The following is a 17,483-nucleotide window of genomic DNA, read 5'->3' as shown; positions in this document are numbered from 1 at the left end:
TAGTCGCATACTAAAATATTCAAATTCTAGAATGAAATGTTCTGCTTGGTTCAATGGCAAGAAAAGATAAGATACATAAAGGTTATGCTGAGAAACTAACTACCCAGCATCCAGCAGGCATGGCCCTGTGGTGGTAAACATCTGTCTGCACTGAAATAGGCTTTCAAGAAAATATTGGTTTACCATAGAGATTCATTTCACTTCTTCCAAAAGGGGGCTTAAAAGTCAGAGTCTTCTTATCTGACTTGACTCTAGCATCCTTGTGAAGAAAAAGCAGCCACAGATAAATCACAAAGGATTAATTGTTACTGTGTTACAATAAAACTTTATTTACAAAGCCAGTAAGCCTAGGGTGCCTGGGTAGGACCTGGATCTGACCAGTAAACACCTAGTGCAATCTATGGGGCAGCTAATGCTCTCTCAGGCTATTTCCCATTGGCCCTTTTTTGACAGAGGGTGCTGGCCAATCAAATTAAATTCAACTTAACAGTAACTTGCTCGTCCTGTAGCAGGTACATGTAGGCAGAGAAGGGGAGAGAGTGTGGAAGGCAACCATTGCTGCAATCTTAAGAAGGAATAAAGTCACATTTAATACTCAGTTCTCAGCCTGGAGGATGGCAGACATCCTGCGTGAAAGGCTGCCTTTAACAAGAAAGGCTACAACTGTCTCTTCACATGGACTTATAACGTTCACTCCCAGAGCAAGCTCTCTTGTTCTCACCGTAAGAGAATTCTTAGAGTTGCATCTTTGACCCAATCTTAGAGAATGACTCCATTTCCTTCCTTCCAAACGAATGCTGTGGAATGAAGGGCAAATGAGCTTGCTAGCAGAACAGAAAGAAACTGAAGCTTCATTTCAGAAAATTACAGGCCATTGGAGATCTGAGGGTTGCAGTCCTACAGGGTCCCTGATGAGAATGCTTCCACCAGCTCAATTCCTTATAGAAAATACCAGCTACCTAATGGAGGCCTGAACATACAGCCAAGCCCAGGACAGACATGTGGCTGCTCTGCAAAGAGAAAGTGCTGTGGTTACTCTAGGTTGTGACAACTGCCATCACCCATCATGCACCAAATAACTGGTAGATGAGTCTTCCAGCTTTCCCAGGTCTTAGCCATGTAACACCACATGCCTTTTCTCAGAGATCCCCAAACAGCAAGGCTTGCAGAGGAGGCCAGGCTCAGTCCTCTGGGACTGCTGAACAACTCAACCTAAGGTCAAGATCCAGGCATCAAGGCTACAGAGGTCATCTTCCTGAGCTGGTTGGTGGGCAGATTACATAACCAGCAGAACAGGAAGCTGCGGCCAAGTTTAAGAAGATCCTTTTGGGTTCTCAGGGTTAGCAAACTGCCAGCAGGTGGCTGCCTGCGGCTCCCAGGAGAGCAGTAACTGGGCTTATTAACTGCAGTGCTTTGAAAGCTTGCCACTGTGGGGGGGGCAGGTGTTTTCTTTTGCCTTTTATGGATAATCTTGCTAAGCTCAGTTTGCTTGAATAACTTACATAATCTTTTCTAAGACCTTTGGAAGAAGAAAGGGGTGCAAAGCCAGGCCTGTCTGACTGAAATCAATGCTTTTCCTAAGCTGTATCCCCGCTGATAGAGAAGGCTAAGGAGGCCCCTCCATTACTTACTCTGGAGTCATAGCTGACAGATTCACAGGCAGGAAATAACAATAAATCACACCAATGGCATCAAAGCAAGGAAAATCTTTAGGATGAAAAACAATGGAAGCGAAAGGGAAACCGAAGTCAGGCCGAGGCTTAACTGTAAGACTTGGTCATTCTCTGGAGTCGCAAGCAACAAAAAAAAAAAACCCAAAAAACAAAAAACCAAAAAAACCCCCCCAAAAAACGCTTCTACATTTTCCAACATGCGAACCTAAAGCTATAGGGATAATCGACATTACGATTTAAACTGAAACTCCCTAAGTTTCAGGATGTGCAGTTATAGCACAGCACAAAGATGTAAGTTAGACATCACACACACACACACAGACACACACACACACACACAGACACACACACACACACAGACACACACACAGGTACACAGACACACACACACACACAGACACACACACAGGTACACAGACACACACACACACACAGACACACACGCACACAGACACACACACACAGAGACACACACACACACGCACACTCATACACAGATACACACAAAGACACAAACACACACACACACACACACACACACACACACACACACACACGCACACGAGACACAGTTATCAAAACCACTCGAGCAAGCAACTACACAGGACACATTACGGCCCCCAAGGTCTCTACATAGACATTTATGGTTTGTTGACGGTTCTGTGACTGGCTCCAAGAGCTTCACTAAATCTAATGAGAGACAAGTTACACATTCCTCAGAAAAAGCTGCAGATGCTTCTTTAACACACTCCTCCACATTTTCAGTCCCTTGGCCCTCCTCAGGGCGGTGGCTAAATCAGGGCAGCCTCTTCTCAGGCGAGGTGCTAGATAATGATGGAACCAACCAGGTAACTCCTGTGACTCACAGGTAACTCAGCAGCTGCATGGCTTACCACAGAAATGACCTCTCTACCAGCCATCAGCTGGGTCTTCAGAATCAAACTGTCTGAGAGTCACCAGGCAACTCGACAGCCCTAAGTCACAGGGGTCCTAAGGGTCAAGCTGTGCCCACATCCCTGACTCGTCATACGCCAGCTTTCTTGTGTTCTGTCCTTCTCTCTCTCTTTAAACTTAGTGTCGATCTACCTCACTGCCCCGATGTAAGCTTTTAGATGAAATGATTTACAAAACCACTCAGAACCCAGAGCCCACCTAATGTAGTCCTCCCTGGCTTCCTGAGAAATGTAGAAGGGTAGCTAAGCGCACCTCCACAGCCCTGAACCACTGGCCTGCACTGAAGCCAAAGGCTTCTTCTGATCCTGGTGCCCTGGAAGTGCAGGAAGCTGAAGGCCGCAGGGAGGGTCACAGCACAACAAGATGCTCTCCTGCTCTTCCTCAGAGTTGACCCGCTTCAGACCCGTGTCTCTGAATCCACCCGGTCGGGTAAACCCACTCCACCATGCCAGCACCAGATCTGCATAACCAGGACCAATGTTTAAAAAACAAACAAACAAACAAACAAACAAACAAACAAACAAACCGTCTCCCCACTAGAAAAAAAGCTGCTGGACACTTAAAATAGACAATTGGTGGCCTTCAAGGACTCTATCACTCTCAACTGGTATCTATGTACATTTATACAACACCCTTGCCCTGTTTACAAAAAAACAATCAGTATTCAACTGTGACCATTAATGCAAGCACGGAAAAGAAATCTATTTTCTATTGAAACAATGACTACAACCTTATGGTAAAAATACTATGGTATCAAGTAGGAACACTTGTCTGCCTGGGTCTAAGAAGGGCTGGGGCATATGTAGGTGGGGCTGAGGGCCTCACGCAGGAGATTGTTTTCTCAGAATGGGGTGAATCCTCAGCACTCCATAAAACAAGGTGAGCAAGAAATTCAAACAAAATGAAGTACGAATGAGCAAAGAGTGTGCAGCTGAGGCAGGTACTCAGAAGAGGCAGGAACAGAGAAGACGCTGTCTGCCTGCGGCGTGTCATTCTGAATGTGTTTCGATTCTTCAGAAGTCTATTAAGAATGGGTTCTTCTGGAACAGAATTGAAGACCCAGAAATGAACCCACACACCTATGGGCACTTGATTTTCGACAAAGGAGCCAAAACCATCAAATGGAAAAAAGATAGCATTTTCAGCAAATGGTGCTGGTTCAACTGGAGGTCAACATGTAGAAGAATGCAGATTGATCCATGCTTATCACCCTGTACAAAGCTTAAGTCCAAGTGGATCAAGGACCTCCACATCAAACCAGATACACTCAAACTAATAGAAGAAAAACTAGGAAAGCATCTGGAACACATGGGCACTGGAAAAAATTTCCTGAACAAAACACCAATGGCTTATGCTCTAAGATCAAGAATCGACAAATGGGATCTCATAAAACTGCAAAGCTTCTGTAAGGCAAAGGACACTGTGGTTAGGACAAAACAGCAACCAACAGATTGGGAAAAGATCCTTACCAATCCTACAACTGACAGAGGGCTTATATCCAAAATATACAAAGAATTCACGAAGTTAGACTGCAGGGAGACAAATAACCCTATTAAAAAATGGGGTTCAGAGCTAAACAAACAACTCACAGCTGAGGAATGCCGAATGGCTGAGAAACACCTAAAGAAATGTTCAACATCTTTAGTCATAAGAGAAATGCAAATCAAAACAACGCTGAGATTTCACCTCACACCAGTGAGAATGGCTAAGATCAAAAACTCAGGTGACAGCAGATGCTGGCAAGGATGTGGAGAAAGAAGAACACTCCTCCATTGTTGGTGGGATTGCAGACTGGTACAACCATTCTGGAAATCAGTCTGGAGGTTCCTCAGAAAATTGGACATTGAACTGCCTGAGGATCCAGCTATACCTCTCTTGGGCATATACCCAAAAGATGCCCCAACATATAAAAAAGACACGTGCTCCACTATGTTCATAGCAGCCTTATTTATAATAGCCAGAAGCTGGAAAGAACCCAGATGCCCTTCAACAGAGGAATGGATACAGAAAATGTGGTACATCTACACAATGGAATATTACTCAGCTATCAAAAACAATGACTTTATGAAATTCGTAGGCAAATGGTCGGAACTGGAAAATATCATCCTGAGTGAGCTAACCCAATCACAGAAAAACACACATGGTATGCACTCATTGATAAGTGGCTATTAGCCCAAATGCTTGAATTACCCTAGATGCCTAGAACAAATGAAACTCAAGATGGATGATCAAAATGTGAATGCTTCACTCCTTCTTTAAAAGGGGAACAAGAATACCCTTGGCAGGGAATAGAGAGGCAAAGATTAAAACAGACACAGAAGGAACACCCATTCAGAGCCTGCCCCACATGTGGCCCATGCATATACAGCCCTCCAATTAAACAAGATGGATGAAGCAAAGAAGTACAGACCGACAGGAGCCGGATGTAGATCGCTCCTGAGAGACACAGCCAGAATACAGCAAACACAGAGGCATATGCCAGCAGCAAACCACTGAATTGAGAATAGGACCCCCGTTGAAGGAATCAGAGAAAGAACTGGAAGAGCTTGAAGGGGCTTGAGACCCCATATGTACAACAATGCCAAGCAACCAGAGCTTCCAGGGACTAAGCCACTACCTAAAGACTATACATGGACTGACCCTGGACTCTGACCTCATAGGTAGCAATGAATATCCTAGTAAGAGCACCAGTGGAAGGGGGAGCCCTGGGTCCTGCTAAGACTGAACCCCCAGTGAACATGATTGCTGGGGAGAGGGCAACAATGGGGGGAGGAGGATGGGGAGGGGAACACCCATAAAGAAGGGGAGGAGGGAGGGGGATGTTTGCCCAGAAACTGGGAAAGGGAATAACACTCGAAATGTATATAAGAAATACTGAAATTAATAAAAAAAAAAAAAGAATGGGTTCTTCTCTCTGAACTTGCAGTGCACCAAGTATGACTTATTGTAGTATATGAAACCACGCAACATACATAGAGTGTTTTCACATCTCCAATAAATGGAGATTTGTAATGCCAAGTAATCTGTCGTTCCTGAGGAAGCCCGACCTGCCTAATTTAAAGAAAGGTCATTATTCCATTAAGAATAATGAAGGGCAGGTTGAGCCCTGTCAAGGCATAGAGAATAGGAGACTGGGGGAGGGGGTCGGCCCTAATAAAACCCTAAACCAACTGCTCCTCCCAAGCTCGGGAACCATCGTGAGGAAAGAGTGAAAAGACTCTAAGAACAAGAGACAAAGGGTGACTAAACAGAAATGGTGCTTCCTGAACACCACAGGGCAAATGTGCAGTGAAGCTCCCGGCGATGGTGCCGTCCTAGCATGGACGGGGAAGCATGAAATCCCGCCCTGACCTGGACTTTCACCAGCTGGGAAAGGGAAACTCCGTTTGCTTTAAGGATGCTGCCCCTGGTAGACCAGGCATACACCTAAGAACACATGAGCAACGCACATGGGACTTAATGGCTTTTCGCTTTTTTTGTTTGTTTGTTTTAAGGAGGACACAACGTTGTGTGGGCAGTAAATGCAGAGTGGACCTGGGAAGAGTTGGGGGGACGGGGGAAGCATGATCAACATACACTGTACGAAATTCTCAAAGAATGAAAGTACTTTTCAATGGCATGCTGGGCAGATAGCTCAACAGTTAAAAGCATTATTTTAAGAATGTCTTACTATTCCCAACAGCCAAAACCGAGTGTCTCCACAAGAAGGAATCATTCTTGCCATGGGGACTTTCAAGTGCCTGGAATGAGTGTACTGGCTGGTTTGGGGTGTCAACCTGACACAAGCTTGAGTTATCACAGAGAAAGGAGCCTCCATGAGAAAAAGCATTTTCTCAATTAGTGATCAAGCGGGGAGGGCCAAGCCCATTGTGGGTGGTGCCATCCCTGGGATAGTGGTCCTAGGTTCTATAAGAAAACAAGCTGAACAAACCAGGGGAAGCAAGCCAGTAGGCAGCATCCCTCCACAGCCTCTGCATCAGCTCCTGCCTCCAAGTTCCTGTCCTGTGTGAGTTCCTGTCCTGACCTCCTTTGGTGATGAACAGCAATGTGGCAGTATAAGCTGAATAAACCCTTTCCTCCCCAACTTGCTTCTTGGTCATGATGTGTGTGCAGGAATAGGAACCCTGACTAAGACAGTGCCATAGGTGCCAACATGCCCAGGCAGAAAAGAGGCATTGTGGGACACAGTCATCTGGAGTATAGCAGATCAGAGGCCATGCCTTCTTAGTGCCAAACTAGTGAGAGAACAGAGGGAATTTCTTAAAAGAAATTTCCTTCTGTGCAGGGAGCCTAAAAGGATTACTTGTCAAGAACCCAAACCCATCAAAGAAAACCTGTTTAAAGCAAACTATTTTACTGGGAGGGGGATGACTTTGGGACATCTGAAATACCTTGACCTATGATGTCATGTCCTCTGAGGAGCCTGAGCTAGCAATTCTTCGCTGGCAATGAAGTCACCCGTCACCTCGCCGAGTGTACCGGTGAGTAACAGCTTTGGATTGACTGACTTCAGTGAATAATAACCCACAAGTCATACACATCAGCAAAAGCCCAAGAAATCTAATTCCACCGCACTGCTTTCTACCCGCCAGAGGCCATAGCTGCATTTACACACTGCCCAGGTCAGAATCGCAGCTGTTGTGGGTTTCCCCCTGCCAATCTGCCTTCCAGAAGCTGAGGATACAGCATTTCTGTACAGCATTGCCAATGCGGTCCTCTGTAACCAACTGGGTTCTATTCGTCAGAGACTGCGGTATGCACTAGTTCTGGAGGGGACCAGCAATACCCTATTGGGAAGCAGGAAGCACCATTTTCTTAACGCTTTGTGTTGCTTTGAATGGCCCCACAGAAATTTTGATTTAAAAGAAACTTGATCAGCTTTGTAGGAGCCTACTTTGTTGGGGTTGAGACCCGAGACAGACAGCTGAGGTATATATTTTACATACCAAAGCAGACCTGACCTCCAGCTTCTCCCAGCGTCCCTTAGTCTCTATGTGGCAGACCCCACCTACCCCAACTTTCTAGCCCAGGGGCTGGGCTGCCCTTACCACAGAGGGTCTTCCCTATACAACTCAGACATTTTCATCTCCCCCCCCCCTCTTCTTTCCCTCTCTCTTTCTCTTCCCCCTCCCTTCTGTCCCCCTCCCCGTTGTGACTTCACTAGTCTTGTTCCTTGGGAGCAGTAAACTCACCTCAGTGATTTCTCAATAAACCACTCTTTTTTATATACACACTGTAATCTGGCTTGAATCAGCTCATTTCACTACTGTGGTTGGTACTGCGTACCTGCTATGTAAGTATGGAAGGAGAACAAAAGACAGGAAGTGACAGTGAAAACCAAATTTACAAACAGAAAGAAAAAGCTAGAAAGAGGAAACAGACTAGTGCTCAGTACGTGCTTCTCACCCTTCTCCATGCAGAAGGAGGAAGATGGACAGGAATCAGACAATAGCCAAAGAGATCGGTGGTGACATACAGGTAGAAATGGGGTCTTCCAAAGGAATGGGGAAAGAATTATTAGTGAGGGGAATTAAAGAGTAAACAGGCAGACAAACACATACCACATGAATGTTAACGTGAATGGAAGGGCATATATTAACGGCCAGAGGTGTCACTGTGTTAATGACAAATGAGGTGACGAATGCCAAAACTATGCACCCAGGATGTGAACGTTACACTGGATGCTGAAGACAGGTCAGACTACTGAACGATTGGGGTGTGTGTGCGTGCGTGCGTGCGTGTGTGTGTGTGTGTGTGTGTGTGTGTGTGTGTGTGTATGAGAGAGAGCGAGAGAGAGAGAGAGAGAGAGAGAGAGAGAACAGTTTTTATTCACTACATTTGTTAGTCTCTTTTTAATTTAATTTTTTTTACTTATTTAGTTTATATCCAGCTTGCTGCCCCCCTCCCAGTCACCCTCTCCCACAATCCCAGCCCTACTCACTCTCCTCCCCTTTTCCTCTGAACAGGTGGGTCCCCCTGGGTATCCCCCAAACTGGAACCTCAAATCTCTTCTAGGCTAGGTGCCTCCTCTCCCACTGAGGCCACACAAGGCAGCCCAGCTAGAACACCATACTCCACATACAGACAGTTGCTTTGGGGATAGCACGGTTGGGATTCTAAAAAAAGGAAAAAAAGCAATCAATGTAGGCTGGAATCAGGGAAAGAGACCCAGAAATCAAGGTAACCGCTTATGACCCTGGCGCCCAGGAGAATGGGCATTTGTTTCTTAAAATAAACAGAGTCTGCTAAGCGCCTGCTCTACGACTGAGCCACACCCTAGTTTGGGCGTACAAGGTGGTTCTAAAGTGTGCCCTTAAGAAGCATTCATCTGTATAGCAAAGATAATCTGAGCCGATAGAAACCCGTAAAGTGTGTGTGTGCATTTAAGAGTAAAGTGTGTGTGTGCGTGTAAGAGAGTGTGTGTGAGCATGTGCATACATCCATGCATGCCTACATGTACGTATGTGAAAACCAAGAGTTAGGTGTTATTCCTGCTTGTCTTCTGGGTCTCTCATTGGGCGATTTCGCCTGGCGGCCTGCGTAGCAAGCCCTGGGTTTCCTTCTTCTTGTGTGTGCATGCAGCACCTAGCTTTTTTATGTGGATTCTTCTGGGAACTGAACTCAGGCCCTCATGCTGACACAGCAAACAATATTTTACCAACTGAGCCATCTCCCCAGCCCAAGAAAATCCTTTCACACATGCAATGGAAGCACTCTCGTACAGATATATTTTATGTACAACATAAGAAGAAAAACAGCTCAGGGCCTGGAGTCGGATGCACTTCGATTACAAGGCAACCCTTCCCTGCTTGCTTCTGAGGCTCTCCACTCCTCCCATGACAGCTCTCAAGGCTGCAGTACTTTCCATGGCATTTTCAAATGTGTACAAACAGGGAGCCGGGGAATTCACATCTCGTTTGATTTATGAGGAGACATATCATGCTCTCCTTATGTTGGGCCCCCACGTGTTGTGAGTTGAGCAATGGCTATCCCATGCCTCGTAATGTCACTTTCCTGCAGAACCACAAAGGAAGAGTGATAGCTAACTAAACCATACTCCACTGACTTGGATTTGCATTTACTGAAGGAGCTTGGGATCTGGACTTCACTGAAAGCACACAGACTAATTCCAACCCTAGTGCAGCCAGGACTAGAAGCTGGGTACCATTCAACACCAAAGGGACTTTTTATTGCTGATACACAGTTAAAGGTGACAAGCATATTTCAGTCCATACGATTTAGGTACACGATCCATAATCTTCAGCACAGAAAATTAAAACAATCTTGGGTGGGGTGTACACGCATACTCCTACACACATACACACACACACACACACACACACACACACACACACACACACACACATCTCTAGAGAATGAATATGCAAACTTGAGAGTTTCACTCTGATTTCAGGTCAGCTTTTTGACATCTAAAGGTCACCCCAAAACTTCACCACACCAAATCCCTCCCAGCCTCTCTTAATACTTAATAAGATCATAATGATTTCATATGAATCCAGCTGAGGCTATAAAAAGCCAAGTAATGTGAAGAACGTTTTCCAACCCATTTAAAGTTCCAAGAGTGCCCAGCTAGGGTCAGATGACATCATTATGCATAATCTATTTTAAGCAATTTTTAAGTTTAAAAAATTTGAATGCTCTCTGGGTGAATTATAAATATATTTTGGATGTAATTTGATTGACTAATCAAGTAAGGTCTTAAGTTACTCATAAATCTGTTTTGTCTCCTCTGAGGCCTCAGATGTTCTCTGCAGGTTCAGTATCCAACCCTGTCCTACAATGATTTCCCAGGCTCCATCAGCACTGTAAGAGAAAACCCCATGTTATCAGACAAGTTCAAGGTTTTCTGTTTGTATTTGTATTAGTGCCATTTGTTCCAGTAGACCCGAGCTGATGAAACACACACACTTGGCTTATGATTTACACAAGGAGGTAAAGTCAGGTATCAGTTACCAAATCTCAGATCATGAACCTAATAATAACCAAAGACTCACCTACCTGAACCACCACTCTAGGGCATTCTCCAGAGACAGCCCATGGAAGTGTAAACAGCTTCCCCTTCTGTGTTTGCACAACTAATATGGAGTTCTGCTGAGAGAAGGGGAGGGCACTTCCGTCTCACAGCCCCAAACTACCACAACCTGAACTCTGGAAGTCACACCCATCCCCTTCTGGCCAGGAAACAGAAAGGCATGTCCAACAAACATTTTGCCTTGCCACCTCCCTTGGGCAGCTGGCCAATTAGGCTGTGTCCTGGGATCTAATGGCTTGAGTACTTGCTGGCCAAACAGTGATGGCTTTCCTTCACCAGGACACCAGACCGCAGCAACTTACGTAGTGGCAGTGGCGTCTCCACAGTTCCCTCTGTCTGCTGCAAGGTGGTTTCCGTCTGGTCCCGGAGGCCCATGGGCAGCTGAAGTTGTAGGAGACGGAGTGGACAGTGAATCCTGACTGCTGCTGGGGGGATCCTCCTTGAGAGGGCTGGGACTATCACCTAGAGGGAAAAGGCATTGGAGTTCAAACAAACCAAGAAGAAAGAAATAACTCTACTGAGAACTGCAAGGCACTGTTTATCAGTCAGTCACATCATTTTCAAAATTACATTTCCAATTTCGCCTAGGAGCACGCAGATACTTCTGAAGGTTTGCAACTGTGGATTTGCTTTGAAACAGAACAAAACAAAGACTCAGAGCTGTTATGGTGTGGGTATCGAACGGTCCTAAAGCTAATGGCACTAATGAATAGTGGCAGAAATCTTAAGAAGTGCAACCTTCTAAATGTTTACTTGGTCCTTAAAGGGGCAATGGAACCCCAACTCCTTCTTCTTGCCTCCTTGGCAGCCAAGAGGTAACAGCTATCTCTACCACATACATTGTACCCTATTGCTGCACCTCCCACCAGCCTAAAAACAAAGGGGCCCAATCAGTCATGATTTAAGATGCTAACACTGTGGGCCAATGTAAACCTTCTCTTCATGCAAGCTGGCTTATCATGGGTGTTTATTATAGCAATGGAAAGAATGGATTACACCCCATGAAGAGTGAAGAAAATAACCAGTCAGACTGAATGGAAAACAAGCACCTTTTATGTAGACGCAATGGATGCTTAGCCTGCAAAGATCCCAGATCCAAGACAATGACAAGGTCAGGAGAGCCCACAGTAGCACACAGCCATGCAAAGCCTGTCCCTGTTGCTTTTCTTCATGCTGAGTGCATAATGAAAGCGACGTTAAGGGACATCAACGGCTATCTTAGATGATTTCTAATGGTCCAACTTATCAATATTCCAGGCATGAAGGAGTGCCCGCTTGCCTGTGAACACTGAAGCTGGGTCCTGCAGTAACCGCAAGAATGGATGTAAACCACCACAAGTAAATGAGCTGCGTGATTTATACCATCTTACGAACCGTTTATTATCCGTTGTACGTACTATCAGTTTGTGAAGAAACTGGGAATGCAGAAAAGAGCTTGCAAAAGCTGTTTCCCTCAACTGGCCTTCTCACTTACACGATGCTCCCGGCTTCTTCCATAAACACACTGGAATGACACCAGGCAGAGCTCTGCCTCTCTGCCCAAAGGACTTACTAAATACTGACTCCTGCAGGTGACTTGCGGAAGAAGCAGTTTTGTGGAAACAGCACTGACCGGGCCTTGATTTTCCTTGTGATAGGTCACAACAATTGCCCAACGCTGCCACAGCAGCAAATGGAGGTCCACAACCCCAGCCAACAAAAGTTCCAAGTGTCCTGAACCCACACAGTTTCCCATCCCGGATCAGAGGTGCAGAGCGCACACAAATGCCAGGGTCGGAAGAGAACTCACTCTCAGAAAACCATACTGGAAAAACTACAATTCCTCCCAGAGTGAAGCAGAAGATGGATCCCAGGCCCTGAGTAGGCTATCTCTCAGGACTTTAGTCTTGAAAGTGAGTGCAGAAAATCAATCTGACTGACTCCCAACCTGACTCGGAGCTAAGGAGAAGTGAGTGTGTTTCAGAAAGGAGATCCAGAACGCTAGATCAGGGCAGTGAGCATCTGAAATAACAGACGGGAGAGAGATGCCTGAGGAGACACTGGGATTCCAGTGTGTTTACAGACGCTGGGAGCATCGTGTAACAAGACGGCCAGCGAGAGAAACAGCTCCGTGAGTACCCATCCTTAGAGCCCTGCAGAGAAAGTGGGGCACAGCAGACCGAGCAGGTCCTCTCCCTGGGCTGCACCTCCTTGCAAAGTCCTGTCCTGTCCTTCATACAAATTCGACAAGATCGCTTGTTTTTTCTTTCAGCTGTCAGTTTTTTGATAGCCCTTCTGCATAAACATGGAGCTGCAAAAATCCAGTTCCAACATTAGGGCCAGCTTAGAGGCAAGTGAACCAAAACCCACTGTCAGAACACAGCTTTGAGTCCTCTTAGAATGCAGCTTCCTTTGAAAGAAGGTCTGATTCTTTCTGTGCTTGGAAAGCTCAACTCTACTTCTCTTCTACTCAGGAGCGCACACTGTGTTCCTCCGCTCCACAGAGCCAAGGGACCCGGCTGGGTATGGTGGTGTCAGTACAGTGCTACAGTGTCAGCACTCAGGTGCTGGGAGGCCGAGAATTCATGTAGATATCCAACCTGGGCTATGTACACAGTCAATTGAAGCTAGCCTGGACTATACACAAGACCAGAAAGAGGAGGCCATAGTTTCTATAGCTTGTCTGTGAAGTTCCTTCTCCTGCAAACACATTTGTGTGTTTAAAGTGGTCTTGAAAGTTTATGGAACCTTTAAGAGGGAAAGCCTTGCTGGAGGAAACAGATGGTGGGGTGTGCTCTTGAGGTTTTATGGTCTGGCTTACTTTCTTTCTTATCCTTGCTTTCTGACTGGGGATAATGAACCTAAGAGGGGCTCCTACCACCTCACCTATAGGGGCTCCCACCACCTGCACCTAAGAGGGGCTCCCACCACCTGCACCTAAGAGGGGCTCCCACCACCTGCACCTAAGAGGGGCTTCCACCTCCTGGTATATCATGCTACCAGGATGAACTGTGTGTATCCCTTCAAACAGTAAATCCACAGAACGCCTCACCTCACCCCTTAATTGGCTTCTTGACAGGGGTCTGGCTACAGCAAAGATAAAAATGCCTTCAGTTCAACTGACCTTCAGGACAGCTACTGATATGAACTCAGCTATAAGAGCCCCCAGGTCCCCAGCTCTTGGTGCAGAGCAGGAAGTGAGAAGGACACACAGTTGGGTTTTCTGGCTTCATGAGACTGTCATTCCTCCAGGGTCATTCATTGACACCCGGGCAGTGCCTAAAACAACAAAAGTGGCTGTGCAGGGTCTGGGACCAGCCTTCCTCCCGACTCCTTCCTAGCAGGGAAAGGGTTGTGGATGAGAAACGGTTTGAGGAGCCCTAGAGCAGAGGTCTTACTTTAAAAGCATACCTGGGGAGTTTTTACCACCAGATACAGAAGCTCATTTACATCGCCTCTAATCCTTTCCCCAGGCAGACTGACAGCACAAACTGTCTTTCAGTGTGCTGAACCACATTCTATTAAGGGAACTGTCTTCCTGACTGCCAAACAGTGGCAATCTGAGCCCTCAGGTGAGAATAACAGGGTGGATGGGAATGTTTGCAGACTGATCAAATGAAGACACCTCGCTCTACTTTTCCAGCAGGTAACAGCCCTCTCCTTGTCAGGAAAGAGTCTGTCTACTGGGCAAACATTGCTGTATAAAGGAAAACGCGAATCACAACCATTATGCACATCGATAGTCGGGCATATAACCATTCCCCAAACCTGCTCACAATTTCTCCCAATAATGTGGCTTGTTAATGCATCTGTGTGCGGAAGATGGAGGCCCACCACACGTGTTCTTGGGAGTTTCTTCCCCCTTTGACAATGGGTCTCTCACTGGCCTGAAATTCAACAAATAGTCTATGCCGGAGCGAGAGAAAGCCAGAGGATCGACACCTGCCATGCCCTGGCACTATAAGCAATGCCAGCATGACGGACTTCTTTGTCAATATGTGTTCTGGGATGTGGTCAGATGATTGTGTTTGTAAGTAGTTAAGTTATCGAGTTTCTCACCTAAGCCCATGTATTCAGTGGTTTCTAAAGCAAGAGCTTTACATCTTGTGAGATTAATTTATAATTGAGAACTAGGACCAGACACCTTATTGTTCATATGCTATGAGCTGAAACTGGGTCCAGTGCAGGCCATGTGAGTTCTCTACCACAGAGCCCCAGCCCCAGCCCCACCCCCAGCCCCAGTCCCAGCCCCAGTCCTGTGAGTTCTCTACCACAGAGCCCCAGCCCCAGTCCCAGCCCCAGTCCTGTGAGTTCTCTACCACAGAGCGCCAGCCCCAGCCCCAGCCCCAGCCCCAGCCCCAGTCCCAGCCCCAGTCCTGTGAGTTCTCTACCACAGAGCCCCAGCCCCAGCCCCAGTCCTGTGAGTTCTCTACCACAGAGCCCCAGCCCCAGCCCCAGTCCTGTGAGTTCTCTACCACAGAGCCCCAGCCCCAGCCCCAGCCCCAGTCCCAGCCCCAGTCCTGTGAGTGCTCTACCACAGAGCCCCAGCCCCAGCCCCAGCCCCAGCCCCAGTCCTGTGAGCTCTCTACCACAGGGCCCCAGCCCCAGTCCCAGCCTCAGCCTGGCTCTGATCATTTTCATCTCAATGCAACCTTCACCCTCAGGTGCCAGCCACCCTTTTGTGGGCATCTACAAGCAGTCCTGTGAATAAAAAGAACAAAAGTGACACTAGCAGACATTTGTTTTGAACGATCACCAAGACACGGCAACTTAACACCCAACTTAAACCTAACCCCCACCAAACACTTGCCAACACCTGCTTGTACACTCTCCTCTCTCAACTAAAGCTGCATCAACTTGGCATTTTGCTGCCACACAATGGTTTCACAACCTGGTCTAGCCTGCCACCCAACTCCCATCCTGCATGTTTTGAGGGCAGAAACCATGTCTGCGGCGGCTTGGTAACTCGTTACAAGCATAGTTGCCAAACAAAATCAAGAGGCTTGAGGTAACACAATGGGCTCCCTGCTACAAGAAAGATCATGGACCTGAAAGCTGCCCCCAAGAGTGAGCAGAGAACAGGGGATCTAAACTTTTCAACATATTCTCACAAGACTCACTAGCCATTGCTCCTTCTCAAGCCTCCCTTCCTGACCACAAGCGTCTCCTATTTCCCGCCCTTCTGACTACTCACCAGACGCATTATGGACTTTACTGTTAAAACGGCGGTCCCCAGCCCAAAGGTGCTCACATTTAACACGGGAGACAGCTATAATAAACAGAGCAAAAGGTGGCATTTGCATAATGGGACTCTCGAGGAGCTTTGAGACTTAGGAATAATGAGTTTTAAAACCTGACAGTGGGAGGGCTGGGAGACGTGTGGGAGACACGAAAGAGAAATCAGGAGGAATTACTGCCAGACTCAGAGAGCAGAGGCTCTGCACACTGGGCTGAGAGACAGCTGAGAGCTGGCAGTTTTCAGAGCTGCAGTTGCATCTGGCTGGAGTGTGGGGGCAGGGGCTGAGGACTGAGCTGGAGTCTTACATAGTGGGCAAGTGCTCTAGCACCAAGTGCCTAAGTCAGGGTTACTGACTGTTGCTGTGATGAAACACCATTACCAAAGCAACCCGGGGAAGAGAGGGTTTATTTGGCTTATACTGCCACATAAAAATTTATCATTACAAAAAAAAAAAAAAAAATCAGAACAGAATCTCAAGCAGGGCAGAAACCTGGAGACGGGAACAGATGCCAAGGTCAAGGAAGGGCGCTGCTCATTGGCTTCTCCCCATGGCTTGCTCAGGCACCTAGAACCTAGCATCACCAGCCCACAATGGAGCCACCCACAATGACCTGGGCCCTCCCTGCTGCCAATCACTACTTAAGAAAATGCCCTACTTACAGGCTTGCCTACTGCCCAATCTTATAGAGGCATTTTCTCCATTGAGGTCCTCACCTCGCTAATGATTTCGGCCTATGTCAAGTTGACATAGAGCTATCCAGCACACCAAGTGACAGCCCCAAGAGTGATTCGATTGTGAGCTTGAGCATGTGAACAAAACAGAGACTGGCAGAAAACTAGACCAAGGAGGGGAAACTCTTAAGTCCCCTAGTTCTACTGCAGCCAGTAACTGGCGTTAACTGTTGTACTCTGGTAGGCTCTTTCTCCTGCTTTCTTGTTCCAGTGACAGTGCACTGTTCTCTCCAGTCACCTTCTCGTCACTACACTTCAGCAGCAGCAGCCCCTGGCATGTGGAAGGAGCAGAACTCCATGTTGCCCTATCCTATCACTGACTCATCCTTCACTGCCTTCCTCTCTAAATATTTCCCAATAGTACAGAAATCAGAATGCTCCCTAAGTCCTTTCTTAGTCTTCCTCCACTCAGCCTCGAATGTGGTCATGACACGGATCCCACAAAGCCTCTACAGTTCAGCAACTGTTGGGATGGGTTCTCCGCAGGAGCAGGGTGCCTCCATGTTCCTCATTCTTTAATAGTAACCAAGTAAGAACAAAGCAAAACGGAAAGGGAGAGAGGGAGGGAGGGAGGGAGGGAGGGAGGGAGGGAGGGAGGGAGGGAGGGAGGGGAATATGTAACTTACTGTTTGGATTTAATTTAATCTAACATATGCCTAGAAACAACAAAGATATGAAGACACAAACGTTGAGGGTTTGGTCTAATGCTTGCATTGTGTTAACTGGATTCCCGAAATGGCATGATAATCTGCATGTAAGACACTGAGGGTCCCTACCCTCCAGCTGGCTTTGATTGGTAAATAAAGTTGCCAGTGGCCAACATCTGGGCAGGGAGACAGAGGTGGGACTTTTA

At 46.9% G+C, this 17,483-nt stretch overlaps 1 protein-coding gene across 12 annotated transcripts in view; it reads right to left on the bottom strand.

Annotated features, from left to right (window-relative positions):
* The window catches only part of Arhgap10 (Rho GTPase activating protein 10), a 261,750-nt gene that overhangs the window by 17,741 nt on the left and 226,526 nt on the right, over positions 1 to 17,483 (bottom strand). For all 12 annotated transcript variants that reach the window (XM_039097987.2, XM_039097986.2, XM_008772531.4 and 9 more), the window contains one exon: positions 10,983 to 11,142. In XM_039097987.2, coding sequence (XP_038953915.1) covers positions 10,983 to 11,142 — 160 coding nt within the window. The remainder of the gene's footprint in view (positions 1 to 10,982; positions 11,143 to 17,483) is intronic.

This window comes from Rattus norvegicus, chromosome 19 (assembly GCF_036323735.1).
Source record: "Rattus norvegicus strain BN/NHsdMcwi chromosome 19, GRCr8, whole genome shotgun sequence".
NCBI classification, from domain to species: Eukaryota; Metazoa; Chordata; class Mammalia; order Rodentia; family Muridae; genus Rattus; species Rattus norvegicus.
The sequence above is the reverse complement of the archived record's forward strand: the minus strand, read 5'-3'. Positions and strand labels throughout refer to the sequence as shown.